We start from the raw sequence: 23,249 nt of genomic DNA, 5'->3' as shown, positions 1-23,249 counted from the left end.
GGCCGGGGGTGTCCGACGGCATGAGGCCACGGCGATGAGCAGCCCCGAGGGTGGAGCTGCCCGGAGCGGGGCCCGGGCCGGAAACGCCTGGGCTCTCCCCGTGCCGCCCGCTTCCTGCCCCGCCCCCGCGGTCACGTGAGCAGGACGCCGAGCGTCGCGGCCCGGCCCGCCCGGCCGGCGTTGCCCCGGCAGCAGAGCGGGCGCCGCGCGGGACGGTCCAGGCGGCTCCAGCTCCCGCACCCCGCGCTTGCAGCGCAGCGCAGCGCGGTCTGGCCCAGCCCGGCCGCCCCCAGGTACGTGTCCGCGGTGGGAGCCCGCGGGCGGACAGGGGCCGCCGGTCCCTCCCGAGCTGCGCTCGCCTCGGCCGCGAGGGCGGGGCAGGTCCGGGCTGGAGACGGCGGAGGGAGGGATGACGGCGCCGTGTTCAGGCCCAGGCCAAACCCGAGGGGGAGCCCGGTGCAAACCGCCCACGCTGGCACAGGGTCGGGGCTGGCGGGGGCCACATCTAGTCCCGCCTCAGCTATAGCAACCTAAACTTCCCTTGCTGCAACCTGAGATGGATGGATGCTCCTTGTGCTGTCGCCTGCCACCACTGAGAACAAGTCCAGCTCCATCCTCTTTCGAACCTCCCTGCAGGGAGTTGGAGGCTGCTATTAAATTCCTCCTCAGTCTTCTCTTCTGTGGACTAAATAAGCCTGGTTCCCTCAGCTGCTCCTTGGAAGACCCGTGCCCCAAACCATTTTCCCTGCCCTCCGCTGGACTCTCCCCTATTTGTCCACATCCTTTCTGTACAGAGGGCCCAGAACTGGACCCATTACTGCAGGTGTGGTCTCACCAGTGCCAAATAGAGGGGAATAATCACTCCCAGTAATATTTAGCCTTATCACTATAGTTCAATGTGCATCTCTTCAGATTTATAAAGCAAAACCTGATCTTCGAGAGCATCTGGACAGCAGCTCTCATACTTCACTGTCTGTTATTTCTATATCTAACTTAATGTGGCTGCACCTATGTTAAGGTTTTTAGGTACAGATAAAAACAACCTGCAGGGCAGAGAAATGAAAGAGACACACTACTGAAGAGACAAAGGGATAGTTTGAATGTGAAAAATCAAGATCCGGATAGGGGGTGAACACCTGTGGTGTGGAAAGAGAACAACAGGATAAGGAGCCAGGAAGTCAACTGACTCTCAGCACTACCTGAATAGAAACGCTGCTGCCCCTCCCAAGCAGCTGCTTCTAAAGTTTGGGTGGAGCAGGTATCAAAGGGGTCAAACCTCACCATTAAACCCCCCTGGATCTGCCCCATCCATCGTGTTTAGCACAGTGAGGCCATGATCACAGGTTGAGGCCTCTGGGCACAGTCATCCTATAGACGATTATCAGCAGCAACGTTCATCCGGGACAGAGCCTTGCAAGGCACTTTAGGCATTTATAGATGTGCTGGGGAAGAAGAGGTGCTTTAATCAGAGTGGCACATACATCAGCTTCCCTGCACTGTAGTGTGGTGGCAGGGTGTTTTAACTAAAGTTTGTCCAACAAGCTTTAGTTAAAGTGCCCCTGCTGCTGTTTTTCAGTGCAGAGACACTGTTGCATGTGATGGTGGATCTGTTGGAGCACAGCAATTTACCATGCACCAGCAAGCGTGTTGCAGCAGCCTCCCTACATGTGTATGGGAAGAATTTAAGACCTTTTGGAATAAAAGGCAAGATGAGATGTTTGTGCAATGGTATGTCTTTGCTTCCTTGACAGGGCAGATGACTCTGCTAAGTCTCTAATACAAAAATAAATTATTTGCATGCAGGTTGGTTAGATCAAGGTGATAAAGCAGAACTCACCTGGGACTAAGTCCTGGCTGGAAAATCCAGACTTCACAGTCCCTTCTCTTTACTGTGATTTTCTTTTTGAAAAGGAAAGAGATGTGCAGTTAGAAAACTATCCCTGCCTGCTGATCTCTCTGGGGCTTTCTGTATTCTCCTTCTCTTCATCCAGGGAGTTTGAATAGCGAAACATCAAGGCCATTAAAAAGGAGAAAGGGGGTCATTAAGGGATCCAGGTTTTCTGTTTCCCATGGAAAAACAGAGAAAACCATGGATTTTCCATTTTAATTGGAGAAAACAGGAATTTTCCCTTTTAGCAGGGAAACCCATGGAATTCAGCCAGCCTCCAGAGCTCTTTGCGAGTGCTGTTTGCAGAAGCTGGGGAAAGCCCCAGCCCTGCCCAGAGGGAGAGGGGAAAGGGTGGGACCCGCAATCACTTACTGGAGGCTGCCAGGAGGAGGATCAGTCTTCTTTGTTCTTGGAGGTAAGTGGGGGTTGGGGGGGAAAGCTGGCTGGGAGCTGAGGGAACCAGGATGTTTTGGGGGAAGACATGGAGTGCCTGCCAGTGGGGAGCCAGTCCTGGTAGGGCTTTTCCCAACACTTTCCCCTTCCTCATCATGGACAGTCGGGTGGGCAAGTGGGGAGAGAACAGAGTGTACCCTGGGGCACGGTGGCAGAGGGGCAAGGGGCTCTGCCAGCCCCCACCTCAACTCATTCTGTGCCCCCTCCCAGGGGTGGGGGGTGGGGGGTGGGGGCAAAGGCAGCAGTGCCCCTCTGTGGGCCAAATATGTGCTGCCCACCCAGGGGTGGAGGGGGAGCTTGCACGTGGCAGCTACTACTGCACCTCATGGTGCTTACCTGCAGCCAGCAGTGGAAAAGCCACACAGAACGCAGGTTGCGGTGGCGGCCACTGTGTTCAAACTTCCATCCAGCCAAGCAGTCATGTGAGGCCTGCAGAGGGGCACTGCTGCCCTCACTGCTGCTCTGGGCAAGTGGCACGGGGCTTGGCAGCTGTGGTGTAGTGGTGCTGGCAGCTGCTGCCATGTGAGCAGAGGTGCAGCGCGGGGGCAGCTGCTGGTGGCAGAGTGGTGGTGGAGGCAGCCACTGCATGCCAGCAGCACTGTACCGCCACCGCCGTGCCCCATGCCACTTGCCTGGAGCAGGGCCGGGAGCAATGGCAGTAGTGCCCCTCTATAAGCTGCTCGTGCCTGGCTGGCCAGGGAGAAGTGGGGGCTCACACACAGTGGTTGCCACTGCATCCCACGCAGCTTTCCCAGTGCAAGGTGCAGTGGCGGTGATGGCTGCCATGTGTGAGCTCCGCCTCCGCCCTGGCTGGGCAGCAGTGTGTGGCCTGCAGAGGGGCACTGCTGCCCTTGCCCCCTGGCCCTGCTCCTGGGAGTGGGCACAGAGTGAGCTGAGGTGGGGGCACAGAGTGAGCTGCTCCACCACTGCACCCCAGGGCACATTCTGTTCCCCCCACCTCTCTCCACCTGTCCAGGCTGAGGGAGGGAAAAGTGTTGGGGAAGGCCCCACCAGGAGTGCCTGCTGGCTGGCAGGCACTCCATGTCTTTCCCCAACACCTCCTCGCTTCCCCCCAGCAGTGGTGATGTGGTGGTGGCCGCCATGTGTGCGCTTCCCTCCTTTCCTGGCTGGGCAGCGCGTGTGTGGCCTTCAGAGGGGCACCACTGCTGCCCCCCGGAGCAGGCGCAGAGATGCACTCCTCCCCCAGTCTCAATCTGCACTCCCAATCCCATTTCCCCATCCCCACCTACCTGCTGGGGTGTGTGTGTATGTCTGTGTGCCTGTGCCTGCGTGTGTGGGGCTGGGAGCTGTTGTCGGGGGAGTAAAGAGCACGAGCAGGACTGGAGGGGCTGTGGGGGGGGGAGTGAGGGGCACTAGCAGGGCCTTGGGGGGGCCTTTAATTTTTATCATGGATTTTGGATTCTTTTATCACAGAATTTGTCATTTTTTGTCAGGGAAAACCAGGGTCCCTGCTTGTGGAGTGGAGAGAGATTAACAGGAATCAGGGAGATGATACATGAGCCAGGAAATCAGTTGACTCTTAGCATTTCCTGAATAGAAGTGCTGCTGCCCCATCCTAGGCAGCTGGTTTTAATGTTTGTGTGGAGTGGGTTTTCAGTAGATTGCACCACTGTCTCCTCCCCCCAAGCCATTAGTTTATTTCAGTTTTAAATTAGTCTTCAGCTCCGGTCCCATGCTCCACACGCCGCCACCCCCTCCCATACCACCAGCTTCTGTTTTAAATAGCTTGAAATATCAGGGCTGGCAACTTCTTGCTTGTACTTTTTACTTTGTTTGCAAACAACAACATTTGTTGGCTTTCAGTATTGTGGACATACCATAAAAAGATCTTGCTGCAGTCCCATGGCAACACCAGCTGTTGTGTTCAGTGGGTCAGTTTTATTTTTGGGTGTCTCAGGAGAGAGAATCCCATGTTGTTACGTTGTCAAAGGAGTAGAGTTGCTGGTACGATTTCCCTTGTTTGCCACTGCAGTCCAATATCAGTGGTCTGTGATATGTCAAAATAGTGTATTTATGTTTTAAACTAAGGGCTGGAGACAGCCCTTTCTGCATCTTGTTGGTAGTTGGGTGACATTTAGCTTCCTCAGTTCTTGAATTCCTGGGGATGCGCTGATCAATAGACAAAGTCTTAGTCACTGAATGGACTGCAGCGGTGTGTATAAAAGGTGACTCCTTGCCAAACTAACAGCAAGACACTCTTGACCTTGAAGTGTGGTGCTGAGGCTAATTAGTACCACTTCATGCACGGTTTGCTGCATATACCTGTTCTTGTACATTGTTATAAATATTTATAGCCTTAAAACTTCAGTGTGTTCTAATCCTATAATAGTTTGTCACTTTTATTGAGGTCAGTAGCAGTCTTATTGGCATAAAGACTAATTGCCATATCAAGGTGTCTGCTTTTCCTGAAGGCTCCTAATTAGAATACTAATTTCAGATGTGTGGCTGTGTTCACATACTGTAAATCCTGCTGTATGCCTGTAAATGACACCAAAATCATAATCCAGGAGAATACCCTTTGAAAAATAATAAGGGTAATCCGTGATATAGCAAACTATATATCCATGATATAGTTTGATTATGAAATGTGTTTTCAATGTGGCTGATGCATGAGGTCACTTGAAACAGGCTTGTTGCTTTCCCTTGCCTTTCACATGGTCATGTGAATCTGATAATATGGTAGCTGAAGATTTGTAAAATAACATTCCTGAGAAATAAAACCTGTTTTCCCCAAAAGAGCAGTATCTTCCCATTGGCTGACCATGCTTGGTGGTAGTAAAGGAGTAAAACTGTTAAATTAGATGTGACCGGTAAGTATGGAACAGTGCAAATGGTTCAGGAAATCTAAAACTCCTCTCCAAGACCAACCAGTTTGGTTGCTATACAACAGGGATGTCAAACTCATCCAGCCCCCTTCCCTCTCTCCCTCCATTAGGATACCTGATCTGATGGCTGCTTCCACCAGTCTGGGACCTGCATTGTGTGTGGTGTGGATCCTGGAGCAGCTGGAATGGGCACTGGGCGCAGCTCCTGAGCTGCACCTCACATGGTGCTTGCCAGTCCAGGACTTGTGCTACACACGGTGCTTGTGAGCATCACATGCAGCACAGGTCCGGAACCGGGTGGAGGGGGCTCCTTAATGCAGTGCATGTTCCAGAGTAGGTGCTATGTGAAGCAGTTTGGCTGGGGCAGCCCCCCATGTGTAGCTCAGCTGCCACTTTGGCCAGACTGTGGCACCTATTCTGGATGCCCTGGGATCTGCACCACATCCAGCTTGGGTCCCAGATGAGTATAGTGAGTGTAGCAGCTGCTGGAGAGAGAAATGGAGGGGCTGGGTGGTGAGTGGGGAGGGAGTCTATGGGTCCAGTCTAGCCATGGGTGTGCACCGTTCCCCATGTGGGTCTTATCATACCCAGGGACGACACTGGGCACTGGATGGTGAGGCTCCACAGGCTGAATCCAATGTACAGGCTGGGCCGTATGTTTGAGATGCAGTATGTGCTGTTCAGTGTTTTCAAAGCTGCTTAGTCTCTGGAAGGACAAGGGAAGCAGCAGGTACGTAAATGGAATTGGACTTGGTGCAATTTAATTGTAAGTGCCTCTTTAGGAAAAAAAGTAACATTAACCCATTGAACATAACAGCTGGTGTTGCAATGGGACTGAAGCAAGATGTTTTTGAGGCATATCCATGATACTGCAAAGTGGACTGTGTAACTTGGGAACAAATTAAAAAGTACAAATGAAAAATTTGCTGGCTTTTTTTATTTCAAACTGTCTTAAAACAAGCCTGTGGTGGGGAAGACTGGAGTTGAGGACTGGTTTAAAGCCAAAAAAATGACAGCAACCTAGAAATTTAACAATGTAACTAACTGTTAACAGCCCTTCCTGAAGTTAGATTGAAATAGCACATAGTATTATGGAGTTTTTGTCTTACAGTTGTCATAGTCATGTACAGTGGTTACAGATGAGTGGAGTAGAGGCTTGATTTTCATTTGTGCTGTGGTCCAGCTTACATCTACTTTGCAAGAACAATTTTTTAGTGTAGCTCCTAAATGAACTCCTATCTTATATTTGATATTTATTTTTTTCCTATCCATATTTGAATATATAAATATTTTATTTCTTTAGCATTTCTTTCATCATGAGTTCTGAATTAAATGTTCCAGTGGATCCTTCCACCCCTGCTTGCTGCTCTGAACCAGGTACAAAAGGCATGGATTATCGGGACTGGGTCCGGCGCAGTTATCTGGAACTGGTCACTTCAAATCATCACTCGGTCCAGGCCCTGTCGTGGAGAAAACTCTACTTGAGCCGAGCCAAGCTTAAAGCATCCAGCAGAACGTCTGCTTTGCTCTCTGGGTTTGCTATGGTATGTTTTTTTAACTGCTGGATTCTGAAATGAGGGGTTTTGTAGAACCTTACTCTATTAATCAGGTTTCTTTTCTGTATATGGTTCTTTTATAATTTTTTAAATAAGGTGGAAGGGCATCTAAATGTGGGTTTTGCTTAGCTGCTGTTGCATAGGTTTTGAGGTCAGCTTTGTTGGTTGGTGTACGACCTACCTGGAAATCATCTTACGATGCCCACAAGCACGCTTCTAAAATAGTGGCTGTGCTGGGGTGACAACGTCAAGAGTCTTGGTGTAAGTTTAGTAGGTGCATCAAGTGCTGGAATGATGCACCTTTCCCTTATCTTGCCTCTAGATCTTGCTTATTGGTAGCTGAAACTGGTACTCCGGTCTCTTATACTCAGCAAATGTGTATAGTGGTAGGGAAGGGGAAGCAGAAACACCACTTAGGAAAAGTAGAGATCTGGCCTGTTCTTTGAATGTGCCCATACATGTGTGTGAGTAAGGGAGAAGTCAGGGTGTTGCAACAGTGATGGCAGGGAGGGCAAGACATGGAGAATTCTTGGTTTGTTTTTAGGCTTTCTCTTCTACTTATGAATTTTTATTTTTTTTTTAATTTCCTGATAGTAAGTTTGTTCTTTGGTTTGCAGTATTTTTCTTTCCAAGTTGGGGGAAGAAGGGTTTTTTATTTTCCACGGACTAATTCCCTCCACTTTCTCCCTCACCCTCCACCCCTTAGGTGGGTTTTTGCTTTCTGTTTTTAACAAGGCGGGAATTGTGTATATCAAGACATTCTCAACTAGGGTGCTGGGGCACTGTAGGGTGCCTTGGGATCCTTTCAGAGGTGCCACAGGATGCCATGCAATATTAGCACTATTAGGTGTGCAAACAGAATTCACAAGATAAACCAAGAAATTTCAAATAGGAAGCCACAATGTTAAAATTATTCTGATATGTTGTTGTCTTTCTGAGTTTTTGCAACGGATGGATTGCTCTGTTATTTTTCTGCAGTCAAAAACTGAGTGAAAACTAAGCACTGGCATTTTTCAAGAGGCTCCTTGAGTCTATCCAGGGCTGCCTCAAGTCTAAAAGTGTTGAGAACCACTGGTGTATATGCATGCATATATTCATATCATATGTATTTCAATTTATAATGTATTCTGCATTCTGAAGTAGCAGATGGAAACTTCTAATTGTGAGACGGTTCCCATTAATTGATCAGGTATTTTTTTTCTCAGCCTGTGCTGAACAGCGGGTTTTCTTGTGCTAAGAATTAATAGTTAATATGCTGGTTCATAGTGTTTAAAGATAGACCTTTTACTTTTTAGTAGTGTTGCCAAGACTGTTACATGGTTATGGAAACAGGATTATGTGGTAAGATTATTGTCATCCCAGCCTGTGTAAGAAGTCATTAGGACTTTGTGAGAGCTTGCGGCCTGCCAGCGTAGTTGCATTTGCAGGATTGGAAGCCAGTCTCACTCTGAGAACAAAATACTTCAGGAGGTTGAGAAGAACAGAGAACAGTGGAAAATTCTCAGCACATACACACTATAAACCATCTCACTTATATTTATGATGCATTTCTGAGGTCCTTAGATGTCTGCTAAAATTACCCACTACAATTTATGGTATTTGATTAGTCTGTGAAGGATTCTTGCTCCTATTAAAGTCTTTACAACAGTTAGACTGAAAAATCTAAAGTTGACACCAAAAAGTCTTGCTTTTTGAGAGAGATTTTCAAACTGTTGAGCTCAAATAGACCAAGCTGACCAAGACTTGTATCTTGCATAGGAAATTGGATCCCCATTCTTGCATGTTATTGTATTTACCTGAATCCAAGGCAACTTAGTATTCAAGATGACCCCCCCAGTAATTAGATTTTATACATGAAAAATTATAGATTAATTGTAATTTTACATGTATAAAATCTAATTATTGGAAGGTTGTTATAATTTCCCCCCCTAAAGCAGCAGTAGGGAGAGTTGGGGAGGGCAGCAGATCCCTGCCACTTGCTGCCTGCTCTCCTCCCCATCTCTGTCCTCCCTCTTGTGCGTGTGTCTCCCACACCCCATGACTGTGCCTGCCATCTGTTGCTCCTCTTCCCTCTTCCCCCTCTGGGTGGCTCTGGTTCTGGGGCAGTCAGAGGCCATCAGCAGCTGCAGTGGTCCCAGCAGGGCACCAGCAGCAGCAGCTCTGGGTCAGTTGGGGCTGGAGCTAACGGTAAGCAGCAGTGGGGAGGAGTGGTAGGGTAGTGACAGGCTGCAGGACTTCCCCACGCTTCCCCCTAAGTCGCCCCTGTACTTTCCATGCCACACGCCACCAGCCCTGCCCAGGGCAGGCAGTGGCTGAGCTCTGGCTTTTACTCCAAGCCTGAGGCCAAAGCCAGAGCTCAGCTGCCTTCTGTCCTGGGCCAGCACTCAAGTCTAAGACGAGACTTTTTCTCCAATATTGGTTGTAAGTGTGTGTGTGGGGGTGGGGGTGGGGACAAACTTTGTCTTGGATTTGAGTAAATATGACACTTGGCATTTTCTTTGGAAACCTGATTTTCAGAATATAAGAATTTCTTTAAAATGCACCATTTTTATTAGTGACAAAACTGGGCATTTCAATTACACTATCATATCAGCACCTAACTTATCTCTGCTGCAGTAGTTCATTGGACAAATAGTTGTTGAGCAGGTTGGGTGCTTTATTCCAAGAGAGACATCAGTCTGGCTACTGCTGAAAGTACATAAGTTCTTCATAGTAAAATAAGTTCTCTAAAGACTTGTGTGTATTTAAATATGTAAAGAAATATGATAGCAGACTATGGTATATAGACTTGGTTACCTCTCTGTTGTTATGTCCAATTTAAGTTAGATCAGTATTGGCTGAAAATTATTACCAGACAAGGCTATTCAATGAGCTAGGTTAAGAGGCTGCTGTTGATTCAGTTCGTATTGGATAGACATCCACATAACGCAAACCTTAATCATTTGTTGGTGGTTTCACTTCTTGGCAAAGGAGAGAACAGGTCCAAAAGATGCAGTGCCTCTCTTTCTCATTGTAATTCCCCTGCTTCTTTTTTGAGGCTGACTATCAGGATATGGAAGGTGTGCTAACCCACCCCTGTAGGTGTTGGAAATGGAGGAGCTCTTTTTCCTTTGCTCTTTATCTAGTATTTTTCACAGAAATCTCTTGAATCATTTTTGTGGCCAAGAGAAGAGCTGCTTTTGCAGTCAGTCTTCTCAGCTTGTTGTCAAGTTGCTCTGAGGCTTGTATGTTTGGTTATTTTTTTCCAACAAATCTACTGGACTAACTGTTTGTAGTGACTGCCAAGCCATCTGCCTAATGCTAACAGATATTTGTGTTAAAAGACATTAGCATCTTGCTCCTCACCCAGCTTTAGTCTTCACCCAAGCTTCCACAGATGAGCGTTCTCTGCTATTGTACTGTGGAGAATCAAGGGATCATATCGTACAGACCATGAAGAAACAGAACAAGAACTTGATCCTTTAGGAACCTGAGCACTTTGTTCCAAATTAGTAAAGCATGCAAGTGTCTGCTCAAATTAAAATGAATGAGTAATTCCATTGATTTCAGTGATGCAGCTGACAAGCTTAAAATTAAGGCTTTGCTTAAAAGTGCTCAGTTGTATTTTTGTAGAATCAAATGCTTAGTATCTCCAGCTAGGTTTACAGGAGTGGGGTGCCACGGAAAGTCCAAATGTTACATTTGGACACAAGCCTGTATTAACTATGATGGGAGCCCAATGACCCCCGCAGTTTAGGAACCCTGAGGCGACACAGTCCCCGTAGCTGTTGCCAGCCCTTCTGTGATACTGCTTGAATAAAAGGAAATTGCAGTCGCCTTTGTGGCCTAGACCATAAATTTAAGGATTTATCTAATCCTGCCCCTGCCTCTTCTAAGGTCAGAGCTCCCTTTCTCTCTGATATTTGCCTCTAGAAATTACTCCAGGTGATGGTTCCAAGACTGTTGAGGATCATCTCAAATGTCAAGTATTCTTTTGTTTTACAGAGCGAGAGGAAAAAAAAGAAGCTAGGCATAAGAAATGTGTTTAAATGACTGGTGGGAACTAGACTGAGCTGCATATATTGAAACATATTTACCATGATTTCCAGTGTATTGTTAGTTTGTTGTTTTATTTTGATCCTGGGTGGAGAACCACAGGGCATCCTTCTTAGGAGAAAGTGCTAAGATGAAATCACACTTGTCTAATTCTTGTTTTGGCTAACACAGTATTCCCTGCTTTACTTTCCCATCTCTCCCTCTTCTCCCTCAGGTTTGTTGTTTACTCCTGAAATGCCTCTCACTGAGTCATCAGTCAATCTTAAAGATTCATCAGAGCACATCACGGAAGCCACCCGTAGGGAATATGTTGGTATGAAGGGAAACATCCAGTTAAGTGCAAGCTGGTGCCCGTACCAGTGTAACAAGTAGAACTTGTACCAGCCAAGCTCATAGCTTTAGTACAAAGCCATAAATTGAACATCCAGATAAGGCTCTTATTCAGCATGCAAAATGTTAGGTCCTCAGGGAACTGTGACCTCCCAAAATACCAGGGTGATCAACCCATGCCTGCTCTGTGTGGCACGTAAGCCCCAGGCGCATCCATTCTAGTGTGCTAGGGCACCAACTCTGTCAGGAATGCCTCTAGGGGTCAGGGACCTGAGTGGCACCTGGGGAGTGTCAGGGCTTGATTTATGGCACTGTGACCAAAAAAGTTGGCTACCGCTGAACTATATAGTTGCTCTAATCTAAATGCAGCAGCATTGACAGTAGAACAGCCAAATGTAATACAGGGGTCTCTTTTTTTTCCTTTTTTTTATTTTAGAGCTCAAGTAATTGAGGACTGACATTCCTCTTCCTCAATTAATACGGAGGGAACTGTAGAGAGAGAAACCTCTACAAGGCATTTCTACAAGTGTAACTTGGGTGCTCAACCCTGGGCCTTCAGGCCAAATCCAGAGCCATGGCATCTGGCCTGTGGGGATCCCAGTGCGTTTCTCCCCCTGCACAGCCAGATCAGGGCTGGGTCCCTGCAGCTCATGTGGCTTGCAGGACAAAAAGTTTGAGCACCATGGTGTAACTTTATTGTGACTAAAAAAGATCATGCTGGAAACATGATGAAATGTTTTCATGATGTTTTCATTAATCCTGTGTAGTTCTTCCCAGTATATGAAGCATGTTCATTTATACAGTGAACAGAGCTTTGTTTGTAAGCAGAGCAAGGAAAGAGAAACATAAGGATTCTGTCCATACTGGATGAGATGCATTTATCAAATTCAGAAAGTCTGAGAAAATGGATTTTTGTCGGTTTATTCCCTTTAGGGACACGTTCTATTCAGTTAAATCAGAAATAGCAGAATGTAATATAGGTACACTGGTCTGCTACATGTTGTTTGTTAGTGCAGTTCCCCACACTTTCCTGTGAGCCTCTACTTCAGGCTATTGATCATTTTGGAGTAGATGGTAGATGAGAGGGAAGTCATCCTAATCTGTGCCCTGCTCCTATCCTGGTAAAGTCCATTGCAGAGCTCCCATTAATATTAGTGAGCACTGGGTTGTGTCCCTAGTTTCCTCTTGCATTTGAAGGGAACTTGCTAATAGTATATATACCAGAGGAAATAATCTGGTGGTATTGTACAGACCCTGATATGGCTATTTGAGATCTATCTCAGATGCACACTTTATAGAAGTAGAGGTGTGGAATCTATTTGTCTGGCGCTAAATCAGTCTGTTCCTTGTAGCTTTCTTACACATCCACAAAGTACTAAGGGTGCTTCTGACTGGGACTGATCTGTTGCTAGTGTGCAAAAACGAGCCCTGTTTTGACATCCTTGTACATAGGGATATTGATGGCAGGGCCCTGTTGGAATATACCAGGTCAAATATGACTCCATGTACTTGTTTTTCCTGTCTGCTGTTGACATACCTCATTAACACCACTATAAAATCAATAAATATACCTGCAGATGGATCTTAATCTGCTAAGTTTACTGGCAGAGACATTCAGTACCCAGCTACTGTTTTCCAGAGATAATTACCAGTGTGATGTGTTTGATTTATATAGATTCTCTTAGCTGAAGATTTTCTGAGTGCTATACAAAGGTGAAATTTCACAACAAACCTGAGAAGTATGTATGCTAAATATTTCCCTTGCTTTGTGGAGGGAAAAGCTGAGGTGGAGAGAGGTAAAGTGAGATGTCCAAACTGACACAGTTAGCCACTAGCAGAATTGGATTGGAACTTGAGTGCTGATTCCTGGGCCTCTGCTTAATTTGACCTGTGCCTAACTTCATGATGAAAATCAAGAGTGTATGTGCAAAACAATTATATCAGGTTTATAAATTTAGCCTCCAGGAAGCTATTTCAGTAGAGTATTTTGGAAATAAAAAGCTTTTGTGGAATTACCAAACAGATAACGAGCTATAATTCATTTCTACTGAGTACATACAAGAGTTATTGGAAAATGAGAGGGAAACTTTAGCCATGTTTGTAGTAACAAGGCTTTAAAATGTCCTGGGAATAGGAGGCACTCATTTTAACCAAGAAGTAATTATCAAATAGCTTGTTAGCTTTCTAGGGAGGGGAGTAACAGCTTTCTCTGACTTTATTCCTTATGTACCAGAAGTTAACTTCTGCCCTATGACTGCTAACATTGAAAATGGAAGAAGTTATGTATATGATGATCTCTAGAGTTGTTTTTGATATGAATCAAAGTTACATTTCACTGTCTAAAGAATTCCTCTTTTTGTGGTTTTGATTTGACACAATTCATAAAAGTCACAAGCATGATAAGATTTTGCTATTATAAAATGAAAACCAACCCTGCAAAGTTGAAATAATTTTTCATGTTTTTGGACATTAAATTTATGTTTTTGTGGAAGGGAAAGATATAGGCTGTACATGCATCTTTATAGAAAACAAGAATTTCCCATTTAGGCCCCATTTCAGGAAAGCATTTAAGCATGTGTTCAAGTTTAAGCACCTTTCCTAAGAAGGATACTTTCCTAGCCTTGAAAAGTGAAATGTGGAAAATGTACCAACTATTCATGGTTGGTTTGTTTGAATTTTTTTCCCCAGGTCGCCATGGTAGAAGTGCAGTTAGAGATGCAGTATAAGTATCCCCAAATGCTGCTGATTGCTTTCAGTGCCTGCACAACAGTGCTGGTTGCAGTTCATCTCTTTGCTCTTCTCATCAGCACCTGTATACTACCTAATGTGGAAGCAGTAAGTAACATCCACAACCTGAACTCTATCAGTGAATCCCCACATGAGCGCATGCATCTCTACATCGAGCTGGCTTGGGGTTTCTCCACAGTCTTAGGAATCCTCCTTTTCCTTGCTGAGGTTGTGCTTCTCTGTTGGATAAAATTTCTGCCTGTGGACTCCATTATGAAAAATGAGACTACCATCATCCAGCAGCCTACTGGCCATGCTGGCTGGCAAGCAGCACTGGTTTCTACCATCATCATGGTGCCAGTGGGTCTGATTTTTGTGGTCTTCACCATCCACTTCTACCGCTCTCTCGTCCGGCACAAAACTGAGCGCCATAACCGGGAGATAGAAGAACTCCACAAACTGAAAGTGCAACTAGATGGACATGACAGAGGGCTGCAGGTGGTGTGACAAGAGCAGATACAGAATCGAAGCTAATCATTGAGCTAACACAATTAGCAAAGTAAACCATTTTTGCTACCAGGAGCTGAATATACCAGTGATGGTTTAAATATCTAAAATGCGAATTGCCTGCCATACATGGTTCTAGTGCTGTTTCAGACCCTGGGATCTCTATTTCTGGTCCTACACAACTGTGTACTTACGTAGACACTGCCATGTTGTTGAACGTCAACATTTTACCAACTTTAACATTATAGTCGGGTTTCTGATTCCCTGTTTTTAAAAATATAACTTTCTGTTGCCAAAGGTGAAAGTACTTCAGCTTCCCAAAAGTGCTGTTATTATAGGACCTGTTTTTATGCATCTGAGGTCCCTTGCTGGCAGTATATCACCAATGAACTGGCAACCTCTATTTCTAGGCTTGATTTGGTAAGCAATGGCATCTCCTATAGATTTCACTGGGAAATTGTGAAAGTATGGTGGAACATGAGTGTTTGTCACCTTTATTATTAAAAGGGTGTTAGAAATGGAGGCAGGACTTGAAATCAGTCTTGGTTCATACATTTTCCCTTTTCAGTCCCTACTGCTCTTTTACAACAGGGGAACGAGATTTTTGGGCTGGCAGGAGCTCTGTTTTTTGCCTACTTCAATAGCATCCATTCTTTTAGAATGAGTGTGTGCTCAGATTCAGATAACAAAGCTTTGTGTAAAGCCTCTGTGAAAAGCTTGCAGACATTTTCTTTTAATATGAAGGTTGTTTAAGGATGTGGAATTTAGAAAGACTAGAAAAGGAGATGTAAAGGGGATGCGGTATAATAGTGGACAGTGCAGTAACAAAACTTGGTTCTGTCATCTTCATTTGCTTTGTATATACAGGAACGAAATACGTCCTTTTTCTGGCCTTGTTTGTCTCACAGAGAGGGGTTGGAGTCCAGATACCATACCTTTGCCATATTCTTTTTTCCTAGTTGTACCTGAGAGGAAAGTAGCATTTTAAACCCATCTAATGTGTCAGACGGTTTCTTCCCCTAAAGCAGCCCCCACCTCTGTGGCACATGATAAATTTGGGGGAGCTATGTCCAGGCTTTGTCAAAGGCAGTTCAAGAGCTATCATGTTTCCCTTACATTGGCTGTTTTTCATCTGTAGTGAAAGTGATTCCTGTTTGTGTCTGCAAAGCTGAGGGAATGAAGCTTATAAAACACTGTAGCTTCTTTCTGGCTTTAGAAAACACTCTATAAATGAGGTCATGATTAATGGTAACCATTTCATGCAAGGAAAATTATTGTTCTGTAATAAGTTGCTTGCTTTTCATTTTTTAAGAGAAGAGCAATTTGTTTCAGTTTGATAAGTAAAAGTACATGAACAAAATCTGTCCTGTCTTGCTGCTTAGGCTGAATTCTGCCCTACGCCATTATGCTCAGCAGCAGTTTTACAGTCTCTCTCTGCTGCCAGTCCTGAATGTTTGTAATGTTTTCTCTAAGCCCCTCCCTTCTCATCACTGGTTTTTATGTGTAACATCAGCATAGTCGGTGTCAGATTCCCAGCTTGGAGAGTGTAAATCCCAGTGCAGAAAGACTTGCATTTTCTCTCTCTTGTCTCGTAAGTTACCTGGAAATAGACTTTTGACCCTTTCTTTTTTTATTTTAACTGTCATTTGTGCTCAAGCTGCTTAGCACTCCTCTGTTTTTTGATCAGTTATCCTGAAGCATGTTTGCAGATGTGCTATTAAAATAATGACACAATCTGCCTACATATACATGCCAAACCACTATTTGTACTTCTTAAACTCAGATACACTTCCAGGAAAGAGCTTGTTTTTAAAATGCCTATAGCACTTCCTGAGCTATAATCCTGTGACCAGTACCAATGCTAATGCTCCTCTTTTATATAGCTATCCTTTCCTAAAGAATGATAGTTTTAAACTTCACGCAGGAATCTCTCCATCTATTGTTGACATGTAGCTGCTATCTGACTTTGAGCAGGATCACTATGCAAGTTTTAAGATTGAACATTATTAATGATTGCAGTTTAAACTGCTATGTTCTGCAGACCAGAAGTTTATCTGTTAGTTGATTTTCAAGTTGGGCCAGGGTATCAGGATGGGATTTTCATGTCACCACTGTAGAACCTACAGTTTACATGTCAAAATCTAACAGAGACTGTAGTAATGAAAATCAAGCATATAGATGACTCCTCCAAGGAAGCATCTGTGGTGGGGAGCAAAGCGTGAATCCTTTATTTCTCAGTCATAACAGGATTAACATTTTGCCACCTTAAAGGATACCTAGAAATGGAAGAGCAGGTTTGAAATCAAATGCTAAGATTGAAACATTTTATAGTGTACAGCTCAGTACATTGTGTAGTGTACATTTGGTGCTGCAAAAGCAACATAAACCGTTGAAAGCATCTCCAGCTTCTTAAGTTAATTCCTTGCAACTATAATGAACTCCAGCAAAAAGGGAAATGCAGTGGAGATTGTGCTTTGATTTTTCTCAAAAAATGTAGCTAGATGGGAAATGAAATTCCCTGAGATGGGATGTAAGATACTGCTGAAAGGGACTGAATTTGGAAAGGTTGCCTCACTTCAGCTGCACCTCAGACTGTCTGTGAGAGACTGTCTCCTGACAGCTTGATACTCCATCTGAATCGCATCCTCTCCTTTCAGGGTAAATAAAACTAGAATGACAAAAAACAAGCTTATGCTTTTTGCTGTCTTTAGCCCGCAGCCCTGTGCTGACTGTTGGAGTCCTTCTCCTTGTGTCAGGGACTCTCAGTAATTCTTACCATCTTTGGCTGTGGGGGTCCTTGACTTTTCCATCAGCTTCTTTCTTGAGCCCTTTTTAAACTCCTTCCTCAAAAGTAGCACTTTTTTTTTTTTTCTCCTGACTCTGTCTTCTCTGCTCTCATAGAGACACTGATGCTTCTGGAAAAGCTGCACGGACTGTTGGCAATAGATGCAAAAATTATATAAAATCCAGAATGGTTAAGGAAAACTGTGCTTAGCCAGTTGTGCATACCTGTGCCAGTATGCCAGGCATTGTCCCTGCCACTTCTTGCATCCTCACAGGAACAGGATTTTTAGTTGTGCAACTTGAACATGTCATTTTTTCCCACTCCATTGGGAGTATGCTGTTAAACTCCTGCTGTGTGTTGTGCATAACATCTCTGTACTATTCAGTTACATTGCCTTTGCGTTATCTGTGCTAGGTTTTCAGTCTTTGGGGTGCCTGGCAGGTAGGTGCTGTAGCAGAGGTAAGCTGCTCTGTGCATGGAGACTCTGTGTGGGTTTTCAGGGGTTTTACAGCTGCCTGTCACTATGGTTTCATCCTCATCTCACTGCAGGAGTTAAGCTCTTTTTAGGCCACAACTTTCTTTTAAAGTCCCACATTCTAATACAGAATTTAATGAAGGGAGGTAAATATGCCAGACCACAGCAAAGCAGCGTGAAGACCCGCATTCTGCAAAGACTTCTGAGCATATCATTACCTGTAAGCACTGTATATATTTCTGCTAAGCTCAATTAAAGTGTTTGCAGTACTTGGGACTACAGTTCCTTACTCAGAACCAGTCAGGAATATCCCTGTTGCTATGCCCTCAAGGTTCCCAGTTCGCATCTTCCCCTTCCCTCAGAAGACTGATGCTGTCACAAAAAGATGCTCCTCACATACCTTCCATCTAGAGCGCCACAAAATGCCCTCTCCATCTCAGTCCAATCCCCAAATGCCAACATAACCAGGCCAGCACATTTATTTTCTAATTAATTTCTTAATATCAGTCTAATTTGTATCCTTTTAAAAGATGAACACCCTAAATTATGTGATAACCATCTAAATTTAGAAGACATTGCCAGTGCATGAAGTTCAACACTTGCCTGTGTTTTGGTTCTAGGCACTGATATTCAGAGAGGAATGTTGACTCATTTAAGTGGCAGAGAAAAAATTCTGTTGAAGTCGACAGGTTTTGCACTTTGTCTATTTCTGGTTTATCTATGCATGGAAAGTACGTTATGGAATATGTACATGTGCGTGTGTCTATGTACAACTGAAAAGAACCCATCCTATCTGAAACAGGATAAACAAGTTCAACGTATAGCAGACCTTTCCATATTTGGTCAAACAACTTTAATTTTCCTTTTGCAAAATGTCCAACATGCAAGTCACTGAATTTTAATGGACGTCTTGTTTGTGAAAGGTGTTTACAAGTTGCTAATCTTCATTAAGAAGATAAACAGCCATGATAGGAGTTAGTGTTACATTTTAAACTATTAAAGTACACTTTACATTAACTGTATTAGCTGAGTAGCCAAAAATGTTCTAAGCACCTCTTAGTTGCACATTAAAAATTTTTTTTGTACTTTCCACAGATCTCCCTAATACCTGATAATCCAAAAAAAACCTCTTAATGTCCTATAATGCTGCCATTCTGCCTTTTTAGGAAAGAACATGCATATGCTTCTGACCAAGTAAAACAGAGCCACTGTGTGTGTTACTGATGCTATAAAAATGGTGAATGTTGATCTTTTGGGGAGCTCTTAAAGAGGTGTCCAAGTCGGAGTTTACTCAAAGAAAAGTATATGCTAAGATATGGCAGCAAACAGTGACCAAATGAAACTTTGGTATCTGTAAAACTGGATAATGGAAATACGCTACTCTCTTTGGGGTTTTTTTTATTCGGAATACAGGAATTTGCGCTTGTAAAAACCTAATTATTCCAAGTCTCTGCAATCTCTATGTTCTTCTGGGCTTGAACAGTGTCATCCTTTATACTGTAGCTGAAAACACAGCTAATAAATAGCACAGTATCAACTGTAATACGTCCCATTTGTCTTGTTTAGGGATTACATCCTTTTTGAAGCCATCTGGTTTCATTATTTGAGAGAGTAATGAGATAATACAGAATATTTTAAGAAAGGAGTCAGAAGACTGAACATAAATTAAAGGGAAAAAGTTTGTGACTGAAAATAAGGACCAAACATTAATGTAAATACTCTTTCTATTGCAGCTTATTATGGCAGGGGCTAACTACTCAAGCCAAGCAGTCTAATTTATAATAGCGGTTCCCATACAACGGTTGTTCCAGGCTCTGTAACTTTACGAGCCTTTGTACTGAGCTACAGAAAGCTGCCGGTCAAATGAATATGCTCTAAATCAAGATAGAGCTGGGGCTTACAATGTCTCAGGATTCATCTTGAGATAAAGCACTCTGCACTAATGCAAAACTGGCAGCGGGTACGAGCATTACAGATAAAGTTAGTCTAAATTGGTATGTTGATCAGAAAGGGTTGGGAACCTCTAATTTAAGAGCACAAGTTATTCAATCCTGCTTTCAGGGCGGACTAGAAAAATAGTAATTTCAGAGTTGTTGGATTTTTTTTAACCAAAACATGGCTGCAGTAAGTAAATCTTATATGTGCTGCATTTCCAGTGATATCAGCTGCAAACTGCTATCATGAAGTGACTGATCTGAATTCAATATATTGTCTCCTGCCATGGGAAATCCTGTGGAGGATAAGCTTTACCTGCTGCCAGCGTGTAGATGATGCTCTGTTGTCAGTATGTCTGAACAGCAGGACATGCTTTCAAAGCTTACGTGGAATTTGACTTCCGTCAATGTACATTTAACACATGATAATAAATTTAAGAGTTAACATGTCACTTGTATATTTCTTTTTAAATATTTGAGTAAATTGACCCTGGTTCATTGCAAGTATTAACAGAATTATGGTTGCATCTGTAAACTCAAGCTGATTAAATGTATTGGATAATTGAATCCTTTTCACTTGTGTGTCATTTTTTAGTAGCAAACAATTTTATACAAGTGGCTATAACTAGTCTAAGAGCATGTCACCACTATAAAAATGCTGGTTTATTATACCAGCACAATCCTTTTTGCATAGATGAGGTTATATCAGCCAAGCTGCTCTTTATCCCTGTACATCGTGCATGCTCTCTGATGAAAACAATCTTATCTTAGTAAAAGCTCAGTTAGGTTGATGATTTTGCACTAAAGGCTTCTGCTGGCACAGTTGTATCTATTTGGGCTCTGACCTCTTCATGCCCCCGACCAACATAGCTAATTTGTCAGTTGTAGGAAAAGCTGGTTTCTAGACTGCGGTTCTGCCATCTTGACTGTGTTGGATGTTATAAGAAAAAGGTTAGGCCTTAGTGCTGCTGTCTGTCTCTTTACTCATTCTTGAAATAATACTCCCACAACTGTGATTAGCAGCAGGGCTCAGAAATTACAGAGGATCAGAAAAGAACACAATCTTCTTGGACGTCTTGAGTATCTGAACTCTGTCCAAGCTGTCATTGGAAAAGTCCACGTCAGCTTGCTGCAAATGCTGCTCTGAAGTCCCAGGAGATGTAGGTCATGCACAGTATTTATAATTAATCCTTGCTATTACTTTTCCTTTACTAAAAATGTAAGCTGTGCTTTAATTAGCTCTCTGCACAAAGTAGTGACTGTGGATAGATGCTTGCCTACCTTCTTCCCTAGAGAGCTGCTCTTTAAAGGAACCATGTAAAACAAGCAAGGGGACAGTTACGAACCTAAGGTACAGCTCTAAACGTAGAACCTCACACCAGCTTCAATTAGAGGTTAGAGTCTGTGCCTTGAGTTGGGCTGAATTGCAGCCGGAGATGGAGGGAGTACTTTATTAACTGAATGAACTGTTTTGTCTTTCCGGGAAGAGGCATTGTTTTTCTTTTGCTACTAACCCAGCCAGGGGGGAAAAAGTGTGTAACATGATCCCAAAAGCTCAGAGACCAGGCAGTCTTTCTGCTTGAAGCAATGTGTTTATTTGGAGGTTTTGAATTGCCTTACAAAAAATATTGAGACTAATTATAGAGACAGTCTCAAACTGTAAATCATTTGAAGATCCCTAGGTTCCTTACAGATTTCCTTCCAGAGTTAAGAACATATTTTAAATGTCTGCAGTATACTTTTTTCTTTCTTTCTGCATTTCATCACATTATGGACAAAACATACAATAGCCATTTCCTGATGTTCATCCAACTGGCAAGAACTAACAGTAATGGCTGGGTTCTTACCAGGGAAAGGTTATATAGTATAACAAGAGAGCCCCTCTCTTCGCTGCATTTGTTAAATGTTTCCATTTGACCCAATATTCATATACCCCTTCCACTCCAAATAAAACTAATCATAAAAATTCTGAATATTGATTTCTGAATATCCAAACCAGGTATCACTCCAGCCTTTTTCTTGGTCATACTGGTTTCCCCTGAAATGAAAGAGCTATGTCCAGTAGTTCTTTACCCAGATTTTCATGCTTTCCTCCTAAACTGAACTCTGTAGACAGCTCCCTAAAGGTGACGCAGACCCGACGATGCTCAATGTGCTTGCGGTGAATTGCATGTTTCCACTTGTAGCGTGCAGCGCCATACAACACAACCAGGGATCGTCTAGGTAAGTGAACGGCAACAGTCACCTCTTTACAAGGAACAAGCTTTGTGGGAGTTGTATGGTCAAGGTCCCAGTTGTCTGAATTTTCACAAGCTGACGTGGGAATAAAGTTATTGCTTTTACAGTTCTGAGAAGTTTGAGGGGATCCAGTTTGATCTGGTTTCTCACTTTCTTGATTGGGAGTAGCAAATAACTGGATGCTGTTCTCTGAATCGCAGGACATGGATAGCACGGTTTTTGAGAGTAAGTTTAAGCTAACCAGTCGCTCTCCCCAAAGCCACCAGTCATCCAAGTGTGGGTCAATGGCAGAACCTCTTTCAGGAAGATAATCCAGGTTACACTGCTCAACAGGTAAGAAACCTTCCAGTATAGGATGAGCCTTCATCCGCTTCACAATATCCTGGCTAAAGCTGGGCAAGCCGACGAAACAGCCCGCCCTCAGCTTCTGCTTCTTGAAGTTCACTTTGGGGCCGTAGTCCTGGTGAAAAGGAAAAACAGGTCCCAATAAGTATTCAGTGAAAGTCATATTCGTTCCCTACCATTTGGTTCTTTCATGCGTCAAGTGGGAAATAACACTTCAACCACGCGCGCAGGACGAGACACAGCGCCCAACCTTGTAACAATGAGCCTGGCTGGATGTGGCTAATGCCTGATGTAGGCTGGGGGGAGACGGAGCAGGTTCTAGGATCGTCTTTAGGCAACGGGCAATGGAAACGTGAGCAGAAGTGTGTGAGGGTGAGCACCTCTCCTCCCCCAGAGGAGACCGGACGGTAGAAAGAACTGGCTTCCCCCAAAGCACCTGCTTCCTGCGGCCAGACTGGGACGGCTTCCAGGGATCCTGGTCCATCGCCCGAACCAGCTCAGCCTCCTCGGCGCGGCTGAGGAAATCCTCCAGCAGGAGCACGCCCGGGAAGGGAAAGGCCCAGCCGGCAGCGGCCGTGTGCGGGTCCCCCACAGCCAACCCCCGGGCGGGGCGGTAGGTGAAGGTCTCCCCGTCCTGCAGCAAGGAGAAGGGCGCGGGCACGTGAGGCCTGTCCCTGCCGGGGGACGGGGGGGGGCGGGACACCCGGGTCTAGCGGCCTAGCCCTGCGGAGGGGCTCCCTCGGGATCAGCGGCCGCTTCCCCAGGGCACGCGCCGCGGACAAAGCCGGCGGCGCTCGAGCGAGGCGAGGCCTCCCCCCAACTCCGCCCGCCAGCAGCCGAGGCCAGGCCCGTGCAGAGCGCCGGGCCCCGGCCGCAGCCTCCCCGCGGCGCTGCGAGGGGCCGGGCTGGGCTGCACTCCCCCGGGCGGGCGGCATCGCCCCCGGCCCCTCCCCGGTACCTGCGGGGGCGGAGCGGGCGGCGCGGGCCCCTCGCAGAGCAGACAGGAGCGGATCCCCTGGCAGCCACAGCCGCGCCCCGCTCTGCCGCCCGCCGCCTCCATCCCGGCCCGACCCGACCCCGCGCTCCGGGCGGGCCGGGCAGCGCAGGGGCAGCGCCGGCCCCGCTGCAGG

The 23,249-nt window shown here is 45.1% G+C and overlaps 3 protein-coding genes across 5 annotated transcripts in view; 2 read left to right on the top strand and 1 right to left on the bottom strand.

Moving 5' to 3' along the window:
- Positions 1-70: 70 nt before the first annotated feature.
- ORAI2 (ORAI calcium release-activated calcium modulator 2) lies at positions 71-20,103 on the top strand. The gene is made up of 3 exons (XM_090025974.1): positions 71-293; positions 6,491-6,731; positions 13,797-20,103. Exons 2-3 carry the CDS (start codon positions 6,504-6,506, stop codon positions 14,340-14,342), a joined length of 774 nt encoding a protein of 257 aa, XP_089882100.1. The 5' UTR covers positions 71-293; positions 6,491-6,503; the 3' UTR covers positions 14,343-20,103.
- Positions 20,104-21,108: 1,005 nt separating this feature from the next.
- On the bottom strand, positions 21,109-23,210 carry ALKBH4 (alkB homolog 4, lysine demethylase). Its single transcript, XM_090025972.1, has 3 exons — positions 23,078-23,210; positions 22,556-22,753; positions 21,109-22,234 (listed from the first exon to the last, which is right to left on the bottom strand). The coding sequence occupies exons 1-3, from the start codon at positions 23,177-23,179 to the stop codon at positions 21,560-21,562; spliced, it is 975 nt and encodes a 324-aa protein (XP_089882098.1). The 5' UTR covers positions 23,180-23,210; the 3' UTR covers positions 21,109-21,559.
- Positions 22,594-23,249, top strand: part of LRWD1 (leucine rich repeats and WD repeat domain containing 1) — a 35,787-nt gene continuing 35,131 nt past the window's right edge. Inside the window, exon 1 of one of the 3 annotated variants that reach the window (XM_090025969.1) lies at positions 22,594-22,732. The gene's annotated coding sequence lies outside the window, so the exon portion shown is untranslated. Of the gene's footprint in view, positions 22,733-23,113; position 23,249 lie in introns of those variants that run through there. The other 2 variants (XM_090025970.1, XM_090025968.1) reach the window with 2 other exon arrangements.

Source organism: Crocodylus siamensis, chromosome 13 (assembly GCF_052110815.1).
Source record: "Crocodylus siamensis isolate JL-2025a chromosome 13, ASM5211081v1, whole genome shotgun sequence".
Classification (NCBI taxonomy): domain Eukaryota; kingdom Metazoa; phylum Chordata; order Crocodylia; family Crocodylidae; genus Crocodylus; species Crocodylus siamensis.
This window is presented reverse-complemented; position numbering and strand designations above follow the sequence as displayed.

What these genes read in the sequence shown, in the direction of transcription:
- ALKBH4 (XM_090025972.1), bottom strand. Translation starts at nt 23,179, where the DNA reads ATGGAGGCGGCGGGCGGCAGAGCGGGGCGCGGCTGTGGCTGCCAGGGG. An exon ending in CGCCCGCTCCGCCCCCGCAG is followed by an intron (nt 22,754 to 23,077) that starts GTACCGGGGAGG and finishes TCCTTGCTGCAG; the next exon opens with GACGGGGAGACCTTCACCTA. An exon ending in AGTCTGGCCGCAGGAAGCAG is followed by an intron (nt 22,235 to 22,555) that starts GTGCTTTGGGGG and finishes CCTTTTCACCAG; the next exon opens with GACTACGGCCCCAAAGTGAA.
- ORAI2 (XM_090025974.1), top strand. Translation starts at nt 6,504, where the DNA reads ATGAGTTCTGAATTAAATGTTCCAGTGGATCCTTCCACCCCTGCTTGC. An exon ending in TGCTCTCTGGGTTTGCTATG is followed by an intron (nt 6,732 to 13,796) that starts GTATGTTTTTTT and finishes TTTTTTCCCCAG; the next exon opens with GTCGCCATGGTAGAAGTGCA.